Raw genomic sequence first — 25,852 nt, forward strand, 5'->3', positions numbered from 1 at the left:
CTATCTATCTATCTATCTATCTATCTATCTATCTATCTATCTATCTATCTCAGTTAATATAATATAAAACATAATATAACATGACATGAGCATTATTATATATAAGCAAAACCAATAAAATGCATTATTTTCACTTACAGTATCAACATTATATTTCTATACCTTTTTCTTTTTACAAAAATCTCTTTTAAAGGTTCAAATATCTTTTCATAAGCTCATGAGTGGTATATAGTTGACATATACCATTCTTGTCTTTTGTTTTCCTCTCTTAGAAAACAACACCCAGTGTGTCTTTGCTCCGTCATCGGAGTTTCCTGAAGGATTTTTTACCAAACAGGAGCAAATAGATGGAGGAATCATAATTTATTTCCTAATAATCCTTTACATGTTCATGGCCATATCGATTGTTTGTGATGAATACTTCTTACCTTCCCTGGAAGTCATCAGTGAATGTAAGTGGTGTGAAGTTCTTCCATCTGAACTGAGCTCGGGTTCCCTGTCTTGGAGAAGCTTTGGAGAATCTGAGCAGGTCTCAGGGGATATCACAGAGGTCAATAACGTTTAAGATTTACTACTACTGAACTTCTAGCTGCTTAGATAAGCTATGGCTGGTTAACTCAGCTAGTTAATACAGCATCATTTCTCAGCATGACCAGTGTCATGGATTCTATATTCCCATGGATCAATTAGCTGTGCTATGTTAAAGACAGCTTGGGGTAAATGAGTAGAGCAAGCATTGGGCTCCATGGCAAGGACATCTGGATTTGAATCTTACCGTTAACACTTCACTAGCTATGGGTCAAGTCTTTGGGTCTGATCCTCTTCATCCATAAAATGCGTATAATAATACCTCTACTCCCCACCTCAGGGTAGTGTTGTGAGGCTTATATATTTGTGTATATAAAGTACTCCGCAAATTTTGGAACAATATAAATATCAGCTATTCAGTGATGCTAAACTGGCCAGATTCTTTTTTTTCAAGCATGTCTTTGGTTATGAGGGAGACTAAGTGAGTAGGAGAGGTTTAAGAGATGTGAATCTGTTACCAGTTCTGGCATTTAAAAAAGCAAACACACTTACACGCATTGGTCATTTTTATTTGACAACCTGTACAATTATTTGAACAAAACTATCTATTTTAGTTATACTATGGCTTTTAGGTTTATAAATTACCTTCCTTCCACAACTGTGAGGTACAAATCATCCACATTTTACAGATGAGGAAACTGAGGCTCAGAGAGGTAGAATGACTTTCCCATGGCCATACAGCCAGTAAGTGAAAAAGCTGGGTCTCAAACATAAATCTTTTAAGTCTAAAACCAATGTTCTTTCCATCACACCAAATGGTATCATCAGATTGTAGATTTAGAGGTAATTGAATCAGGCCCCCTAATTTTACAGGTGATGTCCTGATGCCCTAATGAAAATCCAATTAAGATGTTAAGTAATTTGCCCAACACCAAACAGCTAATAAGTACAGAGGCAAGATTCAAACCCAGGTCTTCCTGACTGAAGTCCACCACTCTATCCACTATACCAGTGGTTCTCAAAGTGTGGTTCAAGGACCTCTGGGGGTCTCTGAGAACCTTTCAGAGGGTCCATATAGCCAAATCTATTTTCATAATAATACTAAGATATTTTAATGTGTAATACAATAAACTTTGATAAATGCAACCCACATAAACCCTTTGAGGGATATAACTCACACAAGCTCTTTGGGGGATCTCCAATAATGTTTAAGAGTTGAAAGGGGTCCTGAGACCAAAAAGTTTGAGAGCTGCTTCAATACATCATTTTAACAAAAAAAAATTAGGCTATTACAACTCCATGCTTAGTGGAGACAACCCAGGAGGCTCCTCCTCCTGGTCACAGGCAAAGAAGGAAAAATAAGCCTTTTGACAAACAGTTTCTCAATTTGCAGTGAAATAGTTCAAAGGTAAAGTATCAATCAAGAGATATTTATTGGATGCTGACTGTGGACAATGCTTTGTGCCCTAGGCACTGGAAAGAGCAGGTTCTTTCTCTTCCAGAAGAAGAAACTACAGCCATTCTCACTTAACCTATTGGTTACTATGGTCACTGGGGCTTCAGTTTCTTCATCTTTAAAAGGAGGGGCTTGATCAGAGGCCCTCTGGGGTCAGCCCTGGTTCTAGGATGCAAAAGTCTCTGATTTCCAAGTGTAGAGAGCCACACAGAGATCTTTGCTCCTATATTATAGTCACATTTCTACACTATCTTCTTGGGACCTTCTCGCAGATTTCCCTTCTTGAACACATTTCTACATTGCATATATGGCAAAGCCCTGTTCTATTCCAAGAGGGGTAGGGTTGCCACGTTTTGAAGACAGCCCAAAAAAGATTAGTAACTTTCATCTTGGAAAATGAAAGCTGAGAGGTGGTGTGATCAAAGTGTACAAATCATGGTAGGGGGAAGCAGAAAATTGAGGGGTCATCAGAAAAAAGGTAAGTTTAAGACAAATAAAATGAAATGCTATTTCATTGTGAAATGCATTACCTTGATCTCAAATCAACAGAGGTGACACAAACATATTCCTCAAGATTTCCAGAAAACTCCTCAAAAAGTCTCTTTTACTGCTCCGGCACATGCAGGTTACCCTTGTCTTCCAAAACACACTGCATCAGTTCCTATTCCAATGAGACCCCAATTCCACATGAGTAGGACTTTTTATGCCCTGAGGTGATGAATAAGCTGTATCAAGATTGAGAGAGGCCAGTAAAGTCCCAGGAATGGTTTTATTGCCTTTTAGGGGAAGAAAAGTAACCCTTGTTTTGGGGCAACAGGGAAATCCTGGTCCTACCACATAGAATTTTTTTAGCCATTTCCCAGCTGCTGGCCACTCATCTTGTTTCTGGCTCTTTACTACCATAAAACATGCTGCTTGAATATTAGTATATAATGGAATTCCTTTTTTTTTCTGTCTGACTATAATTAGAAACAGTAATTCCCATTCCATAATGTTATCTTGAATCTTTTAAAGACAAATTCATTGTTTTAACAAAAACATTAATTTAAAAAATCTAATATAAATGTTTTTAATTTAAAGAGGAAAATAATTTAGACTTGTCTGCTTAGTGATGTCTTCATGTTTTCTAGGATGGAAATGCAGATTTTAACTCTAAACTGAACTGGCTACACATTGATAAAATTAGAAGGGAGTAGGCATGGATAACATTTGGATAGCTTAGACTCTGGATGAATTGTTTGGTTATTGATCATCCTTGTGAAATTTGCAAAAGATAAGCCTTTCTGAAGAACCAAGAGACTAAGAATAGTAGTTTCTCCCTGCCATGAGGACATTCATCCTCCACTTAAGAGCTTCTCTCATCTCCTTTCTTTTCTATCTATTCTCTTTCAGCTTGATTGAGATTCCCTCGGATGACCTCTAATTTTACACAGGGCACAATGACCTCTCAGTACATTCTAACTAATTGAGCTGAAAGAGTTAGTAGGTACAGAATACAGGCTAATGGGGTAGGCGTGGGCTTGGAAGGCAATGTAAGGGGCAGAGAGGGAAAGGCTAGTGATGCAGAGTCAGACTGGATGTGCAGTTGAGCCAAGAGAGCAAGCAGACAGCCTGGGGGTCCAATATACTACTAGCAGTATGCACCAAATACTATGGAACGAACAACATAAAGAACAAATCCTTATAATATTGTTTTCACTTTAGCAAATGGGAAAATGGTTCAAGTTCAAGTAAAAGTCCAAAACAATTCTAATAGCTCTTAGATTTGGAGGTGGGGGAGTCCTTTTCCTTTGTATCCATGACTCTTAGATTCTGGTGTGTATGATGGTTCAGACAAACAAATTTATAAAATCAGACTGCAAAGTAATGAAACTGGATTTTTAACAAGCATGAGAATGGTCTTAAGAGGCAGCTGACAAATCACATAAGAAAACCCATTTCACTTCTTTATAATCACATCTTGTGTTTTTATCTATTTTTGGCCTATAAACAGCATTCCCATGCTTGATCACCAGATTTCACTCTACATGGCTTTTGGCTAGCTCCCAAATTCAAACTTGTTCTCAAGAATTCAGCATATTTTTAAAAAGTACATCAAAGGTTCTGAAGGCAATTCTCAAAGCACTTTAAAGTTTGAAAGTGCTTTACATAAACCATCTCATTTGATTCTCATAACTACTAACCCAACGAAATAAGAATTGTAACTATTCTTGTCCCCATTTCACAGATGAGGAAACTAAGGTTGAGTGAGATTAAATAACATACTCATGGTCACTAAGACAGTGTCAGAAGTGGGATCTGAATCTAGATTTCTCTCAACTCTGAGGCTAGCACTCTTAACATTACCTAACGCTGTTCCTTTGAAATAATTAGTATTTCTTTTAAGTAATTGGACTAAGCATACAGCCTCCCCAAATGACTACTTTGAAAGAGACAATACTTATTTAGATGTATAAATTCTTATATGTTTGTATATGTTTAAAAAAATCAGTTGAATTACCTTAAAATCACACCTCAAAGAGGATACCAAACACAGTGAATACAAAATAATAATGAAAATAAATTCATTATTTCATTAGAGATACAGAAAAACAGAACAATTAATCTGTTATGCTAAGCCAAGGTAGAGCTCAGTGTTTCAAGAAGTTTTAAGAAAACAGAAACCAATGCTTTCCAGAATTCAAAGACAGTAGAGTTTATGTCATAGACTTAGAGTCCTAATACGTTATAGCTTATTGACATATCTATCAAGTTAGACATATTCATTTCTATATAAATATGTCCAATGGAAAATTGGGTGAACTTTCTCTTACAGAGAGTGAAGTGAGCAGAACCAGGAGAACAATTTATAGGATGACCACAATAATAAAAAGGAGAGAATTTTGATAAATGCAGTGAGTAATCATGACTGGACTGATAATGAAGCATGCCCCACACCTCTGCATAGAAGTGGTCCTTCCACCTCCAATTAAAGCAAGGTTCAAAAGATAGCAATAGGCTTCTTCCTTTCTCTCTCTCTTTTTTTCTTACTCTCTCTTGAAGGAAATTCAAGACTGTCAAGAGAATAATTTCTATTCAGAAGGTGTTATAGCCTGAGGAATGATCCTTTCCCACCTTCAGGAATATATTTATCTAAAGGACCAGGGCCAGTTACTAAGAACAAAGCACATTATTTCATAGCCAGCAATGGACGAAGATAGACCTCGCTTCTGGTGTACTCATTTTGATTTTGATTTTCACTTTTCTATGTTATTTCTAGTTGGGAATTTTCTTGATCTTCATTAAGCTCCTTTACTTCTAATGTGATGTGATGTCATTGGGTAGAGTGTATATGCTGCCATGGGGTATAGGGGGTATTTAGGGAGGACTAGCACTTGTGGTGTGAGGGTTTGCTTTTCAGGGCTGTTCATCCACCTTTGGTGTTCATTTAATTCATCCAACTCTCATCTGTGGCTCCAAAAAGTTGTAGCATGTGAAGTGGCCACACCCCAGTAAAACCATTTCAGCAGATGGACTGAGCTAGGTTGAGGGTAACTGACTGACCTCAAACTTTCAGTGAATTAGGGAAATGTCTACCCCAAGCATGTGAAGATTTCTCCTCTTGGAATGGGCAGATAAGAACAATTTGTTCCAACTTCCATGAAGGTAGCTAAAGCAGATGCTTGGGAGCACTTAGAGCTTAGTCAGACATCAAAGATGCCAAAGTCATCCACTCACTAATCATCCTGACTTTTGTCTTTCCATTAGACTTCAATGACTCTGGAAGAGAGAGTGAGGTTGATGACTTTGTGCAACTCTGCCTTGCTTAAATCCAATTCACCCACTAGTCAAGGCATCACCCCGTGATGTCACTGGTCTTCAAAAACAAAGGACCAACAACAATACATTGTTATCCAATATGACCAAGTTGATCAGCTCTCCAGAATTTTCTGGGATCTCATGTGGCAAAGACAAGAGGATAGAACTCACAGTCAAGAGATCTGGATTCTCCTGGCCTATTTCTAGATCAGGGTCATCAACCAATGGAGCTGAATCTCCAGGAAGATTCAGAAAACCTTAGCTGATAGTAGCAGTATAGCATCATAGAATGGAGGTTCAGAAGACCTGGGTACTTAGTCCCAACTCTGACACTGAGTTTCCGTATGACCTTGGACTAATCACTTTGCTCCTCTAGCCCTCGGTTTCCTCACCTGTCAAATGAGACCACAGGAACAATGGTCAGATGATCTATAAGATTATTTGTAGCACTAAAATTGTGAATCCTGAGATTTCCCCAGGCTCTCCTGTTACTTGTTCAGAGGTGTTTTTCTCCAAGGACAATGAATGAGAAGTGTGTGTAGTCAGGCAGACACCATGACAAAACAAAAGAACATTTTAGTTTTCTTCCAGTGTTTGAAGAGCTATCACATGGAAGAGGAATAAAACGTGCTTGGTTTGTCCCTAGAGAGTAGAACTAGAAGTAATGGGTAAAAAGTGCTAAAAAGTAGATTTTGACTCAAAATCAGGAAAAGCTTCCCCAAAATGAGAACCGTGTGAAAGGGAAGTATCCTGTCTCAGGAGAAAGTGAATTCTCTATCCCTGGAAGTCTATTAGAGGAGGTTTAATGACCACCTGTGAATATTGTTGAGGATATCTCCATTCAGGTACTGGTTGAAATAAAGACCAGGGGTTCCTTAACTTTTGAGATTCTGTGATTGTATGAATGCAACCATCTCTCCATATGGAAGTGTCTATAGTAGACTCCCGAAGTTTGAATATTGAGGGTTTTTTTAAATTTCTTTTTTTTATTAGAAACTTTACAAACATGAACATTTTAATATACAAAGAAGAGCAGAAAAGAGGACTATATATGAAGCTGTGAATGTGTAATACATACCACATATCTTTTTTTTAAGGTGCACAATAAAACTTATACAGTGACAACACAACTGCCCTGCCTTGTCACCTTCTGAACTTTCTTCTACTCTATCATCTGTATTATTTTAATGTTTGGTTGCCACTTTTCTTTTCTCTTCTTTTTTTCTCTATGGTTATCTACCAACTCTGAATATCTCCATCAAAAAGTAACCTTCCCTTGTAACAAATAAGCAGATTGTCAAGCAAAAGAAATCAGTACGTTGGCGACGTCTAAAAATGTCTGAGTCATTCTGCACCTCTGCAGTGCGAGGCTTCAGCATCAGTCTTCTAAAATCATGATTGGTCATCATATTCATCAGTCATTCATCTTAAGTCTTTCAGTTTCTTTCCTTTATATTATATAATTGTATAAATTTTTCTCCTGGTTCTGTTTCTCTGAACCTATCCATCTCATCATTTCTTATGGTCTTACATTCATATACTGTAATTCATTCAACCATTCTCCAACTGATGGCCATCTACTTTGCCTTCAATTCTTTGCTACAACAAAAACTGCTGCTATGCATATTTTTATTCAAAAGTTTCTTTTCCTTCTGTCTTCTTTTTTTTTTTACCTTTTTAGGGTATATAAGCCTAGTTGTGGTATTGCTGGTTGAAGGGCATGTGCAGTTTAGTGACTTTGGGTGTACGGTTCCAAATTGCTTTCCAAAATATTTTCGCAACTCCATCACAAGTGCATTAGTGTGCCTTTCCTCCCAAAGCCCCTCCAACAATTGCCATTTTTCTCTTTTTATCATCTTTTTATATCTGATAGATGTGAGGTATAATTTCAGAGTCATTTTCAATTTGTGTTTCTCTTATTCATGATTTGGAACATTTTTTTTAATATGGTTGGTGACAGCTTTCTTTTCTGCTTTTGATAAATTTGAAAGGGTAACATCTTTTTTAAAAACAATTGAATTCTATAATTTTGTCCTCCAAAGAGATAAGAAAATATACTTTCCTCTCTTATTCGCAAGGTTTGAGGATTATGGATATGGAACATTGTATAGACTGATTGTGTTGATACATATATACACATATATACATATCAGTCAATATGTGGGTTCACTTTGTTGAAATGGTTTTTTTTTTCTCTTTCTTTTTTAGTCTTTGTTACAAGGAATGGCTCTTTAAGTTGAGAAAGGGAAAAGAATGTATTTGGAAAAGATAATGATACAAAAATCAATAGGATTTTGAAAATAGGAGTGTGCCATAAATGCTATTTGGGTTCTTTTAACATCTCTACATAGATAACTTCTAGATCTCTGTCTCTCTGTGTCTCTCTCTGTGTCTGTCTTTCTCTCTCTCTGTCTCTCTACCACCTGCTCACATTTTAAAGTGGATATCCTAGAGGCATCTCAGACTCAACATGTCCTCAACAGAATTCATTATCTCCTCTACTCCTACCCTTCTTCCAAAATTCCCTATTTCTGTTGAGGGCACCACCATCCTTCTAGCCTCAGGATTACAACCTCAGAGTTTCTTTTGAATCCTTTTACTTGTCCTTTATTCTAATATTCAGTCAAAAGAAAAAAAATATCATTTCTACCTCTATAATAGCTCTTATATGTCTCCTTCTCTCTGCTTACATGACCATTGCCCTAACTTAAGATCTCATCAGAACTATTGAAATAATCTTCTTATTATACTCCTTACCTCAAATGTGTCCCTTCTCTGATCCATCATCCCTGCAGCTGCTAAAGTGATTTTTCTGAAGCACAGATCTGACTGTGTAATTCCCCTACTCAATAAACAGCAGTGGCTACTTATTGCCTCTAGGATCAAGTATAAGCTACTATCATCCAGTCTCATTATTATACAACACTCAGCTTCATAGCATTCCTGCAGTTTGTGAATCCACCAAACCAACCTTTTCTCTGTTCCTCACACATGGCACTCCGTTTCCTGTATCCCATATATTTGTATCAATTATCCCTCATTCCTAGAATGCTCTCCCTCCTCACCTCTGCCTCACAGGATTTCTCTCCTACTTCAAGATACAACTCAAGCACCATTTTCAACATGAAATATTTCCTGCCTACTAGTAATCTCCCTCCCTGACTACCATGCATTTATTTGCATTTATTCTGTTTATACTTACATGTGTATATGTTTTCTCTCCAAATAAAATGTAAGCTCCTTGAAAGTAAGGATTGTTTCACTCTTGGAGTTCATATCCCCAAAGCCTATTACAATGAATAGCAAATAAAGGCAACTTTAAAAATTTGTTTTCAATTAAAACACATATATATGTTTTCCCTTTGCATTATTGAGAAAAAAGAAAGAAAACTAAACCTTTGTAACAAATATGTATAGCCAAGAAAAATAAATTCCTACATTGGCTATATCTGAAAATGTATGTCATATTTTAGGTCTGTGGTCCATCATCTTTGCTAGTATGTGGGTAACATGCTTCATCATCAGTTCCCTACAATCCCAGTTAGTCATTGAATTGATCAGAGTTCTTCAGTCTTTCAAAGTGTTTATAATGTCATTATTATATAAATTGTTCTCCTGGTTCTTCTCATTTCTCTCTGATTCACTTCACATACATCTTCCCAGATTTCTCTGAAACCATCCCTGCTATAATTTTTTATGGTACAGTAATATTCCATTGCAAGGGGTAATATCTTTTGAATATTTATCTGTTGGGGAATGGTCCTTGTCCTGTATTTGTATGAATTCCCTATGTATTGTGGATATCAGATATTAATCAGAGAAATTTGCTATGAAGATTTTTTCAAGTTTTAATTCTAACTGCATTGATTTTGTTTGTGCACAATCTTTCCAATTTTGTGTAATTGTAATTCTGTTATCTTCCATGATCATCTCCATCCCTTTAGTTAAGAATTCTTTCCATCCATCTGTAGTTGTGAAAGGTATCACTTTCTCTTCTCTCTTGTTTATGATATGACCTTTTATATTTGTCATGTATACATTTGGAATTAATTGTCTCAAGTAGTGTGAGATATTGTTTTAAAACTTAATTTCTGGCAGACTGCTTTCCAGTTTCCCCAGCATTTTGTTTGAATAGTTGAGTATTTTCCCCAGTAATTGATGTCTTTGGGTTTATGTAATTCTATGTTACTATGTTCTATTGCCTCTGAGGCTTGTTTCCTTAATTTGTAATCAATTTATCTATTTTGAAAACCAGCACTAAATAGTTTTAATAATTACTGCTTCATAGTATCATTTGAGATTCAGCAGCTACATTGCATAGTGGTTAGGACACCAGGCTTGGAATTAGGAAGTCCTCAGTTCAAATACAGCCCTCAGACACTTACTAGTTGTTTAACACAGGGCAAGTTAACAGTATTTGCTTCAGTTTTCTCATCTATAAAATGAGAATAATAACAGCACCCACCTCCCAGGATCATTGTGAGGATCAAGTGAGATATTTGTTAAAGCGCTTAGCATATCACCTGGAATGTGGTAGTTACTATATGAAAATGTTAGCCATTATTATTATTATTCAGTACTACTAAGTCTCCTTCCTTTTTACTCCCATAGGAAAATGCATAATTTGCAGTTGCAAATATGACTTTTTTTGAGGGGGGAAGGGCAGGGGAGGGGAACCTGATCTGAGCTTTCTTTGGTATAGCGAAAGCTCAATAAAGAAATTCCTTCAATTAATTTAGATTGGATTCTGCTCCACAATTTATAGTTTTCAAGTCTCCTGGTGCATTAAAAGATTAAATAATTTGCACAGACTGTATGTCAGAGGCAACACTTGACCCCAGATGGCCCTAACTCTGAAGCTGGCTCTCTGCCTTTTACTTGGTGACATAATTTGATAATTAGATGCCTATAACATCTCATAGATGTGGGCGGTGTAAACCACAAGCCATTTGTGGCTTTAAAAAAAATCTGGACATAGCAAACACTAAGTTAAACAAGCATTTCCATATACAAAGCAAAGCAGAGAGGATTACACATGTAGATGTGAAGCTATTATATACAGCTCACTTTTCCTTTGAGTTTAATAAATCCAACACGTAACTTTCAAAGCTGTCCTGCTTGTCTTTTTCCTTCTGGATTTCCTTCTGTTTTCTTTTGCACATTTTAAAGTATTTCTATAGCCCTTTTGTTTTTTAAAGCAACCCTTTTATTAGTCCTCCCCTATCTCCGAAGCCACCTCCCTACAAACAGAAAAAGGAAATTTTTGTAACGAATGTGCATCTACAACCCAAATGAGTTCTTACATTGGTCATGTCCAAAAATGTATGTTTCATTTTACACCTCAAGTCCTTCACTTCTGGGTCAGGATCACCCATGCCTTTTCAGACTTGATGATTCTTCTCTGTATTTTTCTATACATCCTCCATAGAGGATCTACCCAATGTACTGAAGAGATGCCTTTCTCCAGTTCTTTAAATATTTTGTGAACACCAGCACGACACTCAGCTGGGCATCTGTTCTCACTTTTCCAGCTCTATAAGTCCTTGATGATTTTTCCACCACTGCTCCCAATATAGAATATCTTAACTTTTTTGAAGAAGAAAATGGCAAATCACTTCAGTATCTTTTCCAGGAAAACCCCAAATGCGGTCATGAAGAGTTGGACACGACTGGAAAAAAAATTACTCAACAAACAAACTTAACTCTTTAGGTGGGTGAGAGTGTTGGTCTGAGAAAGACCAGACTCCAGATTCTGCCTCAAGCACACTAGTTGTGTGACTTTTGGCAAAACACTTACATCTCTCTTAGCTTCGGTTTCCTCATCTGTAAAATGAGGATAAAGAAATGTACCTATCTCCTGAGCTTATATCAAATGTGATGATGTATGTATGTATCTTTGCACACCTTGAAGTACTGTTATGTTAGTTATTGTTATAGCCTGATATTCAAAGGCTTCCCTAACTTATGTTTCCAGCCTTACTCTCAGTGTTAACCACATGGATGTACTCCACACTCCAAACTGGATTTTTCATTATTCCCTTCATTGCTTTATACCTTGTTGCCTCTGTGCTAAGGGTCATCGTGTTTCCTCTGCCTGGAATTTCTTTCCCCAGGTTCATACTGTCTCAAAAAATCTACCAGGGAAATCAGATCTACTCAATGAGAACCTTTAATCTACCTCCTGATTATATTAGCATATTTTCTCAGCCTTTTAAAAGCACAGTATAGTTATCTTTTTCTGTAGTCTTTCTCTTGTCATTTCTAGGTTTGACTTTTGATCTGAACAAATGGAAAGGCTGAAAAATATCTCAAGAGATATACTTAAAACTCTAATCTTATTACTACTTAAGTTAATGAAATAACATGCAAGTATAAAAATGTATATGTCCATACTTGAAATGGATAAAAAATGGAAATTGAAAATGGAAATGAAAAATACTGATACTTGAAAGAAAAATACTTGAAAGAATATATTTGTTTTGCTTATTTCCCATTTTAACTTTTTTTCCAGGTTTTTTATTACTAGAACAAAATTATTTTGAAAAACAATAGCTCAATATCTTAAGATAATACAATAATCTTAGAATATGCACATACTTCTCAATCTCTCTTGATTAATCAAGTAGGGTTAATAATTTGCTGTCACTTAACACACTTGGACTGGGTATGTTTTATGAAGTAACAAACCATTTATTGTTTTAATATTCAGGCTTATAGATATACTATCCCACACAGTTTGCCCTTAACTGCATTGGACCAGAGAGGCTGTGGTTGAGACCCTTCCATGACCTGGTCAAAGTGGAACAATCCATAGCACTGATATTTTACTTTAAAGGTCATAGATTTGGAGTTAGAAACGTCTTTGCAACTTGTCTAGTCAAAACCTCATTTATAGATGAGAGAATGACACCAAGAAGTTAAGTGCCCTGTCCCAGATCATACATGTAGTATAGAAAAGACATGGGATTTGAACTCAGGTCCATTTAGTGAAAATAAGGTTAATTATCAGGGCAACTGGCACAAGACATTCAGGAAATATGGACCAGAGTCTAAAGATGTGTTTGAGGTCCAGAAGAAACAGGATGAGATCTAAGGGTAAAACAGGAAAATATGGTCCAAGATGAGGGGAGTTCAAGGAATTTGTTTATACAAAGAGTTCATTACAGTTTGGGTTACTCATCATTGTAAGCAAACTACAGTTCCTTTGAGTGCTAGCTAGCATGCTAAGCTAACCCCATTCTTCACGCTGCAATCAACCACTTACAGTTAGGTAGTGCAAGACTTGAGTTCAAATCCAGCCCAGACACTTAGTAGCTGTGTGACCTTTTACAAGTCACTTACCCTATCTCCCTCAGTTTCCTTATTTGTAAAATGTGGGTAAAAGTAGCACCTACTTCCCAGAGTTGTTCTGAGGATAGAACGATATGTTAAGCTCTTTGCAAACCTCACAGCCCCACTATATATGTAAATGCTATTGCTATCATTAACCTATAGAAAGCTACCAAACAGTATTAGTGTTTCTTGTGTCTCTGGGCAAGTGGAAACAACATGGTTTTTCTTTGTAACTTCAAATAGAAAAACCAAGCTAAAATATTAGGTAAACCTTGGAGTGATTTGAGGAAAGGAGAAGAGTGACATACTGATCAAAATCAATAAATTATCAATTGATTAAATTCTGTAAATAGTTTTTGTTGTTGTTCAGTTGATTAGGTCATGCATGACTCTCAGTGACCCCATTCGGGGTTTTCTTGGCAAAGATACTGGAGTGGTTTGCTGTTTCCTTCTCCAGCTCATTTTACAAATGAAGAAACTGAGGCAGAGTTAAATGACTTGTCCAAGGTCACACAGCTAGTAAGTTCCTGAAGTTAGATTTTAATTCAGGTCCTCCTGATTCCAGGGCCAGCACCTTATCCACTGCTCCACCTTGCTGTCTGGAAATAGTTTTAAAGAGATGTGTTTTGCCAATACTTGTTAGCCTCAGTAACTAAAGGGATACTTGCTCCTATATCTTCGTGCAATTTTACCTACTAGGAAATTAAGCACAAGCTAAATAGGCTATAGAAGACTAATTTTGGAGCGCCGAAGACCATGGTTCAAAAGTCTTGCCCTTGACAAGTGACTCTGACTAAGTGAACACGGACAAGTCTCTCAGCGCTCCAGGCGATTGTCTAAGACTCTAAGTTACAGATGCGTTGCCAGTCTGTTTTGGTGGAGGACCTAACAGTAACAATATTAATAACAGTCAGAGAAGCGATGACGTTTGTTAGAAAGCCTTGCGGACTGGGCTTCCCTATTAATTAGTTACGTGTTCTTCTTATGTGAATTAGGATAGAGGATCATAGACTCAGAGCCTGGAACTCTAAGGCCATGTAGTCCGGCTTCATCTTACAGACGAGGAAAGCACTTTACACAGATACTCTCACCTGACTCTCACAGCAATACTGAGATAGCTTCTATTCTCAATTGACGAATGAAAAAATGGAGGCTAACAGAAGTTAGACGGTCACAGAACTAGTAAGGCCACGTGAGTAGGATGGAGCCAATATGGGCCTCACACCCGTTATCTTCTGAATCCAATTTGGACACAAATTCCATTCCACTACCCTACCTCCTGTAATTCTTGGGCTCTCACCAGGCCCCCGTCTCCTCCTCCCTTTCTGCAATATTCAACAAATGGTCTTCTAAAAAACAAATAAACCTCACATTTTTATATCACTTAAAGGTTCCTGAAGTTTTTTTTTTTCTCCTGATAACAACCCCGGAAAGGTAGTCAGGGCATGACTGTCACCCCCACTTTACAAATTAGAAAACAGGTTTCAGAAATGCGAAGAAAATTGCTTCAGGGTCACAGTCAATAACTATAAGAGGTGGGACTCAAATCTAGGGTCTCATTCCAACTCCAATGGCCATTAGACCAGGGGTTCTTAACCTGAAATAGATTTCTGGGGGTCTGCGAACTTGGATGGGGAAAAAAACAAACCATACATCTCTATTTTCACTAACCTCTAACTGAAATTTAGTATTTCTCTCAATTTTAAAATAAAATTCTGAGAAAGGGTCCATAGGCTTCACCCTACTTCCAAAAAGGGTCCATGATACCAAAAAATGGTTAAGAATTCTTGCATTAGAACATCCTAAAATAAAGTAGTATTTCCTCCCTTTTCATTTCATTACTCCATGAATTCCATTTTCTAACTCATTCAATAATTAAATAAGTTCTTACATGATGCAGTGGGGAGCTGTTTCTATGAAAGCTTATTTCTTTTTGTTAAGAAGTCACATCCATCTTGTTTCTCTGTCACTATGAAAGTAACAATCATTTCATGTGTCTTCAGGTCTTGGCTTGTCTCAAGATGTCGCAGGAGCAACTTTCATGGCAGCAGGCAGCTCAGCCCCTGAATTAGTTACTGCTTTTCTAGGTAAATCCAGTTTGTTTTACCTTGCTGCTTCAAATAAATCATTTGGGTCTTAGAACCTTTTCCCCCCCTTCTTTCAGATTCAACTACTAACTCAGTTACTGTATTGCTCCTAGGAGTATTTGTCACCAAGGGAGATATTGGAATTAGCACCATCCTTGGATCTGCAATTTATAATCTCCTCGGCATCTGTGCAGCTTGTGGGTTGCTCTCTAATGTGGTATGGAAGGAAACTCTCAATAATAGCACAACTGATCATCTTTTCAAATGAAGAAATTATAAACTTTTTAAGATGCAGGGACAAAGCCACAAAATGCATTTAATAAGTACAATCAAATTTATTACTTAACAATAAAAGAATATATCAATTAACCCACCAAAAGCTTTAGTCCAATTTCTGAAAATCAGTGTGGATAACAAAATATTTTTTTTCTATACAATTCCTACTGGAATAATTTTCTCAGAGTTAACATTTAACTACAAATATATAAATAGAATGGGCATATCATCTGATGAAAAAAAGTCACTATTATAATGGAAACAGTAAATCAATTTTTTTTATGTTACAGGTTTCAAAGATATCTTGTTGGCCCATGTTTAGAGATTGTGTGGCATATGCAATCAGTATAGCAGCAGTTCTTGGCATAATATTTGACAATCAAGTTTATTGGTAAGACAACAAAAACCATTAAAAGTTATGGTCAAGGGAGTCAGTGGAAAGAGATCCTGCCAAATGAAAAAGAAACAGCTGTTTTCTTTAACCTGGAATATTATTCTTCATATCGCCTCTCAATGTTCTGTGCTCAGGCTCATTTCACTGCTGTCTTCCTGACCCCCTGTGGTGTCCAAGAGAGCTGTTCCTTTTGCTTCATTTCCTATCACCTCATGAAAGTCTTTATTTTTTTCCCTCTGGGGCCACTCTTCTTTCTCTTTACATGCCCATGTCAGGGGCATGTGGAAAGTAGGAAAAGTCCTATGGCAATTGAAGTACAACTTTTATCACAATTAAATTTAACTTAAATTTAATCAGGGAAGTGGGTGAAAAGTGAATCTGTGTACCTTAACATTTAGAGCATCTCTTCTCTCAACAATCTGCCTCTCAGTGACTTCATTACTCCCCTGGGTTTAATTATCATCTCTAAGCAGATGGCTCACAGATCTATATACCATGTCTCAAAAGTCTAAGGGTAGCTTTAAGTTAGTCTAGTTCCTGAGTTTTAGTCCCGTATCATCAACTGTCTACTGGACATCTCAAATTTGAAGTCCTGTAGGATTTAAAAATCAACATGTTCAAAACAGAACCCATTCCCTCCTTGCCTCCCACAAAAACCCCGCCCTACTTCCAAACTTACGTATTTGTGTCAAACACAGCACCATTTTTCTAACCCTGTAGGTTCATAACCTCATTTCCTCAGGCTAGCTCAATCCATATATTCAATCACTTGTCCCATCTGGGCATTCCTATCTCTACAATATGTCATATTTGGTCCCTTCTGTCTACTCAAAGAGCTACTATCTTAGTTCAGCTTCACCATCTCTCATATAGATAGAATATCACCGTAGCTTCCTAATTAGTCACCCTGCTTCAAGCCCCTCACCTCTCTAAACCATTCTTCATACTACTGCCAGTAATTTTCCTGACTTGCAGATCTAACCATGTGACTCCATTACTTAATAAATTCTAGTGGCTCACTATTGCCTCTAGGATAAAATAGAAACTCCTTTGATTTTTTTTTTAACCCTTCACAATCTGGTCCTAACCTATTTTTCCAGCCTCATTATACATTACTCCCCTAAATCTAGCCTATGGGCCAACCAATGTGCCCTTCTGTTTCTCACATACAGCACACTCCATCTCCTATGTCTATATCTTTGCACCATCTAATCCTCATTCCAGGTATGCACTCCCTCCTCACTTTTGTCTCACTTCCTTCAAGATACAATTGAAGCACCACCTTCTACAATGAAGCCTTTCTTGATTTTCCTGATGCTAGCACCCATTCTCATTCCCTAGCTTACTTTTATTTTGTATTTATTCTCTATATATTTACATATAAAAATGTTGTCTCCCCTTGCTCCTTGAAAGTAGGGATTGTTTCATTTTTTAAAAATTTTTATCTCTAATGCCTAGCACACGCTGTGTTTGACACAAAGTGTATAATAAATATTGATTGAGCAGTTTTCACTAATTCACTAGTGCTTGTGACATAAACATATTCATTTTAATATATTTCTAGACATTACCATATTTTGCTTATATAAGAAACACAATTCTAAACAAACCAAAAATTAATGGGTTATTTCTTGAATGTCATCAATTATATCTTTAAACCAGTTATTTAAATAATGTAAAAATAGGCCACAACCTTCTTTGTTCCATAGGTATGAAGGAACTGTGCTACTTTTGATATATGGAGCGTATATTTTGGTGCTGTGTTTTGACATTAAAATTAATCAATATATCATGAAGAAATGCAGTCCCTGTTGTACCTGTTTTGCTAAAGCTATCGAAGGACAAGCTGAAGAGTCATTGATGGGGTGGGAAGATCGACCACTCATCCGCCGACAATCAAGAACTGATAGTGGAATATTTCATGAAGACTCTGATTACTCACAGTTGTCTATAAGTTTGCAAGGATTTAATGAAGTTTCTGAAGGTAAGAAGTGCCCTCCTACTCGCCCCCCATCAATCTTATTAACCTATTCACTGTATAAGCTTATTAGAAGTGATTTCAAAATGTAATCTGAACAGGATGTTTATGTATTCATTCACATCAAATGACCAAGTTCATTCAGTAAGTTTTTGTTGGTAATTATAATATAATGGCACAAGATTGGTTACTCAAAGAACCACTGGAGTGTATTCTTTTCATCAATATAATACATAAATATGAATTATATTTAAATTCCCTTGTAGTTATCTTTGGAACTACTTATTGAGTCAATAGACAGAGTAGAATTAAAAGCTGAATAATCTGGCTGAGGACTGATTTTTTATGCTATGGGGACAATAAAGATAAAGAAGACATATTCCCTGCTCTTAAAGAGTTTAAAACCTAGCAGAGGAGATGACAAGTACATAGATTAACTACAACCAAGATGAAGAATACTTTAAAATGAGGGATACAAAACAAAACACTAATTTAGAGATCATATCTTTGTGTGGGAATCCTGGAAGGCTTCAGGAAAGAAGTGTCATTTGAGTTGGGTATTAAAGGATTCAGAATACAGCCTGTAAGATGCTGAGGGCAGAGAAAGATTCTCAAATTAAGGGAATGGAATGAGTAAAGACAGGTGGGAAAGGGGAAAATACTTTCATGGGATAGAAAGTAACTTGGGTTGAGTGGAGTGTAGCAGTGTAGAAGCAAAGACTAAGAAATAAGACATGAAAGCGATATTAGAGTTGAACATGGAGGGGGTCCCAGACTACTAGACTGAGGCTGACCTTAATTCTGTAGGCTCGGGGATTTCATTGGATGTTTGTGAACCTAGTAATATGATCAGTAACTGTTTTGGAATCAATTAGAACATGAAGAACAATGAGGGGGTTACTGCAAGTAGTACAAGCCCAAAGTAATGAAGGCCTGAATTAAAATGCCAACACTGGGAAAGTAAAGAAGTCAATCAGAAATACACTTCATAGGTTCACTGGTAAAAATCGGCAGAACTTGGCCAAATGAGAGGCAAGAGACAGGTTTTTGATTGTTTTTGTTTTAAGTGATTTAAATATGAGATTAGGCATTAAGAACTAGATTCCAATTTAACTTTAATTTTTAAAATGTGCAAAGTGGAAAAACATGTATAAGAACCTATAAAATGTTTTAAGTTCTTATATGGGTACCTCATTATATAACAAGACTAAAAGTTAAGCTTTTAAAAAACTCCAAACTGGGGGAAAGTCCCTCCAAAATACTGTTCTTAGTTTTGAGGTTTATCATCTGCTTCAATTATTTTGGATTCCAATAAGAGATCTTTTACGGTTTTATTTTTCAATAAAAAATGAAGCCCATCATTCCACTTCTTTGGGGGGAGTAATGTGCAAATTCCTGTTTTACTGGAATAAATAGGATACACCTAAAGGTCACTACACTATAGTGGAATTGATTGGCTAGTTCATGTAGAACTTAATCATACTGAAAATTAATTAAAATGAGCTGCTTTTTTGAGGGGAATGGGGGTAGAACCAAGACTTGTGATTTCCCTAGATGTGAAAATTCTCTTTTCCAGTGCAGATTGGAAACTTGTCTATAACTTGGTACAGCTAAGTGCTAAGCTAAGAGCTTGGGGCACTGAAAAGTGAAGTGATGTGAGCTTGGTCACAGAACCAATATTTCTCCATGGTAGGACTTGAACCTACATCTCTATAACTAGCCACCTATCCATTAAGTCAGAGATGTCAAATATGCAGCCTACAACACTATCAGGTATGACCTGCACCAGATTAAAGTGTAAATGGGAAATATTTACCAAAATAAAAATAAAATATAGTAAGACATAGATATTACATTTCAAAACCAAGTCAATATGCAGACATCTGGAATCTTTATCTATGATTTAGTGGCCCCTGTTTCTATTTGAGCTTGACACAACTCAATTAGGTCATACTGCCTCTTCTGTTGTCACAGCACTGAGATCCTTACAATGACTTTTAAAAGTACATTATAATTCTATCTGGTCCTAATAGATATGTGTACAAATTGTTGTAAATGTCACACAACTTCCATTTTTAGTCAGAGCACAATTATCACTGCTTGGAAGAAACAAGTTACTTGAGTAACGTTCACAGTTTACAAACTAACATAAGAGATGTTTTCTTAAGATTATCTCTTAGAATTAACCAACTCTCAATTATCTAAGCCATGGGAGATGATTGCGCAAGTAAATACAAAAATTCTTTTACAATAGCCTTTGGAACGTAATGACTTTCTTTAAACAACTTATTTAAAGCCTGTTTTCTTTAGATTATTAAAATTAGGCCATCAGCTGCTAGGTCCTAAGTCACTAACTTGGAAGTTAAAGAATCTGAGTTAGAATCTTGGTCCTTCTACTTCCTACATGTGTAACTTCGGCTAAATTACAATCTCCTAGGTTCTCAGTCTATTTATTTATCCAATAGAAGAACTGTACTGGATTATCTTTGAGGTCCCTTACAGCTGTGGAATCTCTTGTCTTATATACATGAGCCCAGTGCTATGCCAGATGGTAGAAAAAAAACTAATCTAAGAAAAAAATGATTGCAGAAAATTCACATGAAGATACTTGAGAGTTGATTAACCTCCTTTATTATATATGATAATATAATAAATAATTTTCCTTACATGTTTCAGAGGATAAAAAACCAAAGAATAGGAGCAAGGCCTGCTTGATTATTTTGTCTTCCTCTATAAGTTGAATTATTTGTGCCAAAAATATCAGTAATTTGGTATTCAGTGTTTAATGTGTTCTGTCCCTAAGTTTTAACTTACTTACAGCAACATGGCTTTCTTAATGTACATTTCCAATTTAACTGGCTGAGGAAATTCACATAATTTTAACTTTTCCTTTGCAACAGACCCTCCAAGTGTTTTCAGCATGCCTGAGGCTGACTTCAAAAGAATTTTTTGGGTGCTAACTCTGCCTATTGTTACATTACTTTTCCTAACTACACCAGACTGCAGAAGAAAGTTTTGGAAAAACTGCTTCATGATAACCTTTTTCATGGCTGCAATATGGATTTCTGCATTTACTTATGTTCTTGTTTGGATGGTCACAGTAACTGGTATGTATCCTCAGTATGCAATTCAGACTTAAACATTAGAACTGAAAGAGATTTTACAGTTTATCTCTGCTCATTTACAGATGAGGACACTGAAACCCAGCACATTTAGATTGGATGATTTATCCAAGGCTATCCAGGTCTGCTAAGTTTTAGCTCCATTTAATGTACGAACAAAGACTTTATGTTCATTAGAGGTAGCTTAGTGAAATGTTTACTACTTCAGCAAAGATAAAGTTTAATGTTATTTACTAGGATTTATGACTAAATGTTAATAACAATGTCACTATCCAAGTACTGCCATCTCACTGTAACAGTCTGTAGGGTTCTACCCTGTAGGCCCACTTCAGGATATGGTCTGTTACTCCAGTAACTCAATTCCCTTGGATAGGGTCCAAAAGAGACTCTCTATGCCAAGTTCCTTTTCAACACTATTACTAAGGAGAGGGCAGTATATTGGGAAATGGTATCTTTCTCAAAGATTATGTAGGGTTTAGGCCAGTGTATTAGTTCACAGGAAGAATTTTAGAATTGCCAGCAGTCAGGGCAACAGAATTTATCAAATATGCCATATCAGAGTCCCCAAGTTCACAAACATAAGAACTAAGAGTAGCTTTACCAAAATACAAAAAGGAACACGTAAAAGATGGCGATAAGAAATGAGTGAATGGTAACAAATTGATTCCAACATAAACATATGAGCTTCCAATAAACAAACTAGATTTCTAGTTAAACTGTTTTAATTGGCATCATACACAAGAAAAAAATGGTTCTAAAGCAAGTTTTCATTCAAAGTAACACAAAAGAAGCAATTCTTACAGTAACTACTTCCCTCCAGTTCCTTTCCTAGAACTATTACATCTCTGAAAAACTAATCATTAGCTAACATCAAAATTTACAGGAATATAAAAAAATTTGGACCTCGCATTAGGAAGACTTTAATAGAGCCCTATTTCTTCTCTGTTGGGGAGTTTACATGCTTTCCCAAAGAGTACATTACATAGAGTTCATTATTTAATTATGACTTTTTTTAGAAACTCACTTTAAAATTGCTTAAATAACAAAAGAATTATATTTGTATAGCTTAGAAACAGCTGTCAAGAATTCTTGACTAAAACTACAATGATACCAAAATTATCTAAAGAAAAAAAGTGGTTTTCATAGGATGTTTATTTTTAAAGGCTACAGCCTCAGATTAAAATAAAGGTCTCTAATAATGAATGCCATCCACAACTTCTGTCAGGGCACAAGAAAAGTGAATAATCACTCAGTAGTAGAATTCCAGCTGATAAACATCCTAAACAGTGTGATCTAAAAGTCCATAAAATTTCCAAACTCTCTGTTAAATAGTACTTGCTGAATATATGACTGAGCACAAAGTAGTGTTGCAACTTAAATAGTTTTGTCCAGGGAAAAGTTTCTTTACAAAATAGTTAATGAACAAACTGGTGACTAAAACCACCATGAGTTTTTTTACTTATCAATATTTTGTCACTCATAGGAGAAACACTGGAAATTCCAGATACAGTAATGGGCCTTACGTTATTAGCAGCAGGAACTAGCATACCAGACACTGTTGCAAGTGTGTTGGTTGCAAGAAAAGGTAAGAACTAGTTCAGGTTTTTATGCCCAATCCTTAAACTGGCTCACATACACAGGGAAAAGACATTTGTAAAAATAGTTCACTTCCTCAATATACTTCACTGAACAAAGCAAATCAAGAGAAAGAAAAATGACAATTTTAGCAGCTTAAGTTCACTAAACCTGAATTGTAAAGAATTAAATTCACCTGAAAAACTTATTAAAGCTTAAACATGTTAAATTAAAATTAAAAACAAGTAATCTACATAGTCTACGAAAATGGTTTAATAAATAAAGATAATTACTATTTGATAAATAAATGGTAAGTCTTTAAATACTAACTAAAAACAAATGAGCATATACAAATTCAGTAAGAATTCTGCTCTAAAACAAGTTTTCCAAAACAGAAAAAAAGGTATCCAGTGTAACTGATGAAGCAGCTTATTAATAAAATGTTAACTTAATGTGCACATTTCAACAATGTACTCTTTTCTTTTGCAGGTAGAGGAGACATGGCTATGTCTAACATTATAGGATCCAATGTGTTTGATATGTTGTGTTTAGGTGCTCCATGGTTTATTCAAACTGCATTCACAAATACATTGGCTCCTGTCAAAGTCAACAGCAGTGGATTGACATACACAGCTATTTCTCTCATTCTTTCCATTGTTTTTCTTTTTCTAGCTGTTCACTTGAATGGCTGGAAACTAGACAAGAAGTTGGGGATAGTTTGTCTAGTAATGTACTTGGTGCTTGCTACATTATCAGTTCTCTATGAACTTGGAATTATAGGAAACAATAAAATAAGGGGCTGTGGAGACTGATCTTTACTAGTGTTACAGGGATAAAATGACCTATTTGGGACAGAGGTGTAAGGATGTGGGGGTGGGGAGCAGGAAGTAGCCATTTCATTTAATCAAATAAAAAACATCCCAAACTCCCTCTAGGCTGAAAAACTTATTTACAGTAATTCTGCACCATGGCATAAAACTAATTTTAAACAAAAAAAACCACAACCTAATTTATCTGAGCCCTTTCAAGTTAAAGTATGACTACAACGCATATAGAAAACTGAAGTTCTGGAAAAACATCTATTTTTTACATTACAATAAAGTAGGTACAAGCTGGGGAAATTTGAACACTAAACAAATCCCACTATGCAGTATTGAAAGTAACAATGGGTAAATGGCTTATCTCATTAAAAACAGTATAACCATTCATTTAAACTGAATGACCAGAGCCACTGTCTTTAAAAACTAAAACTCAAGTTTGTTAGCAAGAATTACAGTATATTTTAACACTATACTGTTAAAGGCTGGTGGGATTTAAAAGTTCATTTTTACAGCTTCTTTAAGCATACAATGTTACTAAAATGACTTTTTACTAGGCTAGAGAAGTTAAACATATGTAGGAATGTTCTGAATGTAGTCTGAAATTATGCATTACGATCCAGGCGTACGTCAATTTCTCTGCCACTGATTTTTATGCCATTCATTATTCTACAAGCCTTTTCAGCTGATTCTGGTGAGTCAAATCTGACTGTTCCACAGCCTTTTGACTTTCCATTCTCCATTTTTATTTCAGCAAACATTACATGACCTGTGAAAGCAAAAATATACAATTACTAGAGTCAATTAAAAAGGGCTTTATTTCATTTATATGGGTTTGAACACCATCGTAAGTACAGTAAGTACATTTAACACTAGTGATTTTTAAACAACAGTCCAAGAAAGCAACATTCGGAGAAGTTTTTATATTTAAAACAAAGATTATTCACCTGGGGCTAGGAACTTTTAAAACTACTCTAATAACTCTATTTCAATATTATTGATTTCCTTTGTAATCCTATGTATTTTATTTTATGCATTTAAAAACATTATTATGAGAAGGGGTCCATAGGTTTCACCACTGCCAAAAGAGTCCATGAACCTTTGCTTTAAAATGAGGTGAAACAAGTATAAAATTATACATATATTGCTAGACAATACACAATTAGATTCAGAGTCAATTTGCTTAGGGCTTAGGTGCTCTAAATTTATTGTTTTGATATTAAGTCACTAAAAAGACTTTTCAAGTCCATTTCTTAAAGATATCAGATTGCCCAGAAATCTATTGCATAGAACTCCACCAAAACCTGCTAGATCAGAAAATGTATTTAAACAAATACATTGTTCAATTATATTCTCCCCTGTCTGTATTCTCAAATTCTACTCCCCTCAATTGGAAGTAACGGCACAGAAACATAATCATTCCCAGGCTCCTTCTGCCATCAATAGGAGGTACCACAGGTGCCACAGCAATTTTTTCTACACTCAAAAAACTCCAAATTGAGAATGTGGTGACAGGACCTGATAGCACACAATATGAAACTGAATCAGAAAGGGAATATGACCCTAGGCTTAGCATTTAAGAAAGGCAGAGACAGTAGTAGCAGTGTTGAGAGGAGAAAGAGTGGAGGGGGTGCACCCTGGGCCTACTCCTGCCTATTCTGGGACAGTAGTAGAAACTGCTGAGGTCCTTCAGAGAGAAAAAAGACAGGTATTTGAGATAAATTATTAAAACCCAAAAAGGTTACTGACTTACATGTATAACTATTCATGACTCCTCTCTCTTCCTGATGATAAAACCCTTCAGGTTCAAATTTTAAAATATAAATTAAGATAATAGGGTTCAAAAAGTTTATTTTCCAGATCACCAATAATAAATTTTATTCTAGCAACTAGATAGGAGAGCAAGATATTCACTTTAATTATTTGCTTTGTAACACACTGAAATAATAAGTCCCATACAATGATAATGGAACCCCTTGTTATTCCTAAAACCTGGCTTATTCAAACTTTATATTTTCAAAGGTCTATAAAGACCTTTTCATTTCCCAAGTCATGACAGGAACTACATTGATTTTTTTTTCTTATCTATAGTTCTCTCTTCTTGAGTCTACCACTTTTTGCTCTCCCTTGTCTCAACTAGCAGTCAGAAACTTGTCTCTTCCACAGATCTGCCCTCTACTAACAAAGTGGTGTGAGAACACAGGTGCCATACTCAGTTAGACCCAGAGTCTAAGTCTAGTTGAGGTAGTTTTCAACTCAAGACAGGTCGTGTTCCAAAAGTATTCATGGAACATGGTCATCAAAGAACACAATTTCCCAAATAAATAATTTTATAAATAGAAGGTAACCACTCGATCAGTAAGTATTATCTATCATGGAAATGTGCAAGACTGGGGCTTAGGAGAGATGATTTTTTTGAAAACCTTATTTTCAAATAAAGGTAGATAAGGTAGATTTGGGAGCCATCTGTATAGAAATCCATGGAAGC

The 25,852-nt window shown here is 36.0% G+C and overlaps 2 protein-coding genes across 8 annotated transcripts in view; one reads left to right on the plus strand and one right to left on the minus strand.

Moving 5' to 3' along the window:
* The window catches only part of SLC24A5 (solute carrier family 24 member 5), a 26,356-nt gene extending 2,979 nt beyond the window's left edge, over positions 1 to 23,377 (plus strand). Inside the window, exons 2-9 of the mRNA XM_027860922.1 lie at positions 273 to 452; positions 15,118 to 15,201; positions 15,315 to 15,418; positions 15,768 to 15,868; positions 17,581 to 17,855; positions 20,750 to 20,956; positions 22,455 to 22,556; positions 23,036 to 23,377. Of these exons, the coding sequence (XP_027716723.1) occupies positions 273 to 452; positions 15,118 to 15,201; positions 15,315 to 15,418; positions 15,768 to 15,868; positions 17,581 to 17,855; positions 20,750 to 20,956; positions 22,455 to 22,556; positions 23,036 to 23,358 (1,376 nt within the window). The 3' untranslated portion in view covers positions 23,359 to 23,377. The remainder of the gene's footprint in view (positions 1 to 272; positions 453 to 15,117; positions 15,202 to 15,314; positions 15,419 to 15,767; positions 15,869 to 17,580; positions 17,856 to 20,749; positions 20,957 to 22,454; positions 22,557 to 23,035) is intronic.
* Positions 23,378 to 23,948: 571 nt separating this feature from the next.
* Positions 23,949 to 25,852, minus strand: part of MYEF2 (myelin expression factor 2) — a 46,823-nt gene continuing 44,919 nt past the window's right edge. For 6 of the 7 annotated variants that reach the window (XM_027860919.1, XM_027860920.1, XM_027860918.1 and 3 more), the window contains one exon: positions 23,949 to 24,133. In XM_027860919.1, coding sequence (XP_027716720.1) covers positions 23,970 to 24,133 — 164 coding nt within the window. In that variant the 3' untranslated portion in view covers positions 23,949 to 23,969. The remainder of the gene's footprint in view (positions 24,134 to 25,852) is intronic. The other variant, XM_027860921.1, reaches the window with a different exon arrangement.

The sequence above is a fragment of the Vombatus ursinus genome, unplaced genomic scaffold, assembly GCF_900497805.2.
Source record: "Vombatus ursinus unplaced genomic scaffold, bare-nosed wombat genome assembly UNPS02014335.1, whole genome shotgun sequence".
NCBI classification, from domain to species: Eukaryota; Metazoa; Chordata; class Mammalia; order Diprotodontia; family Vombatidae; genus Vombatus; species Vombatus ursinus.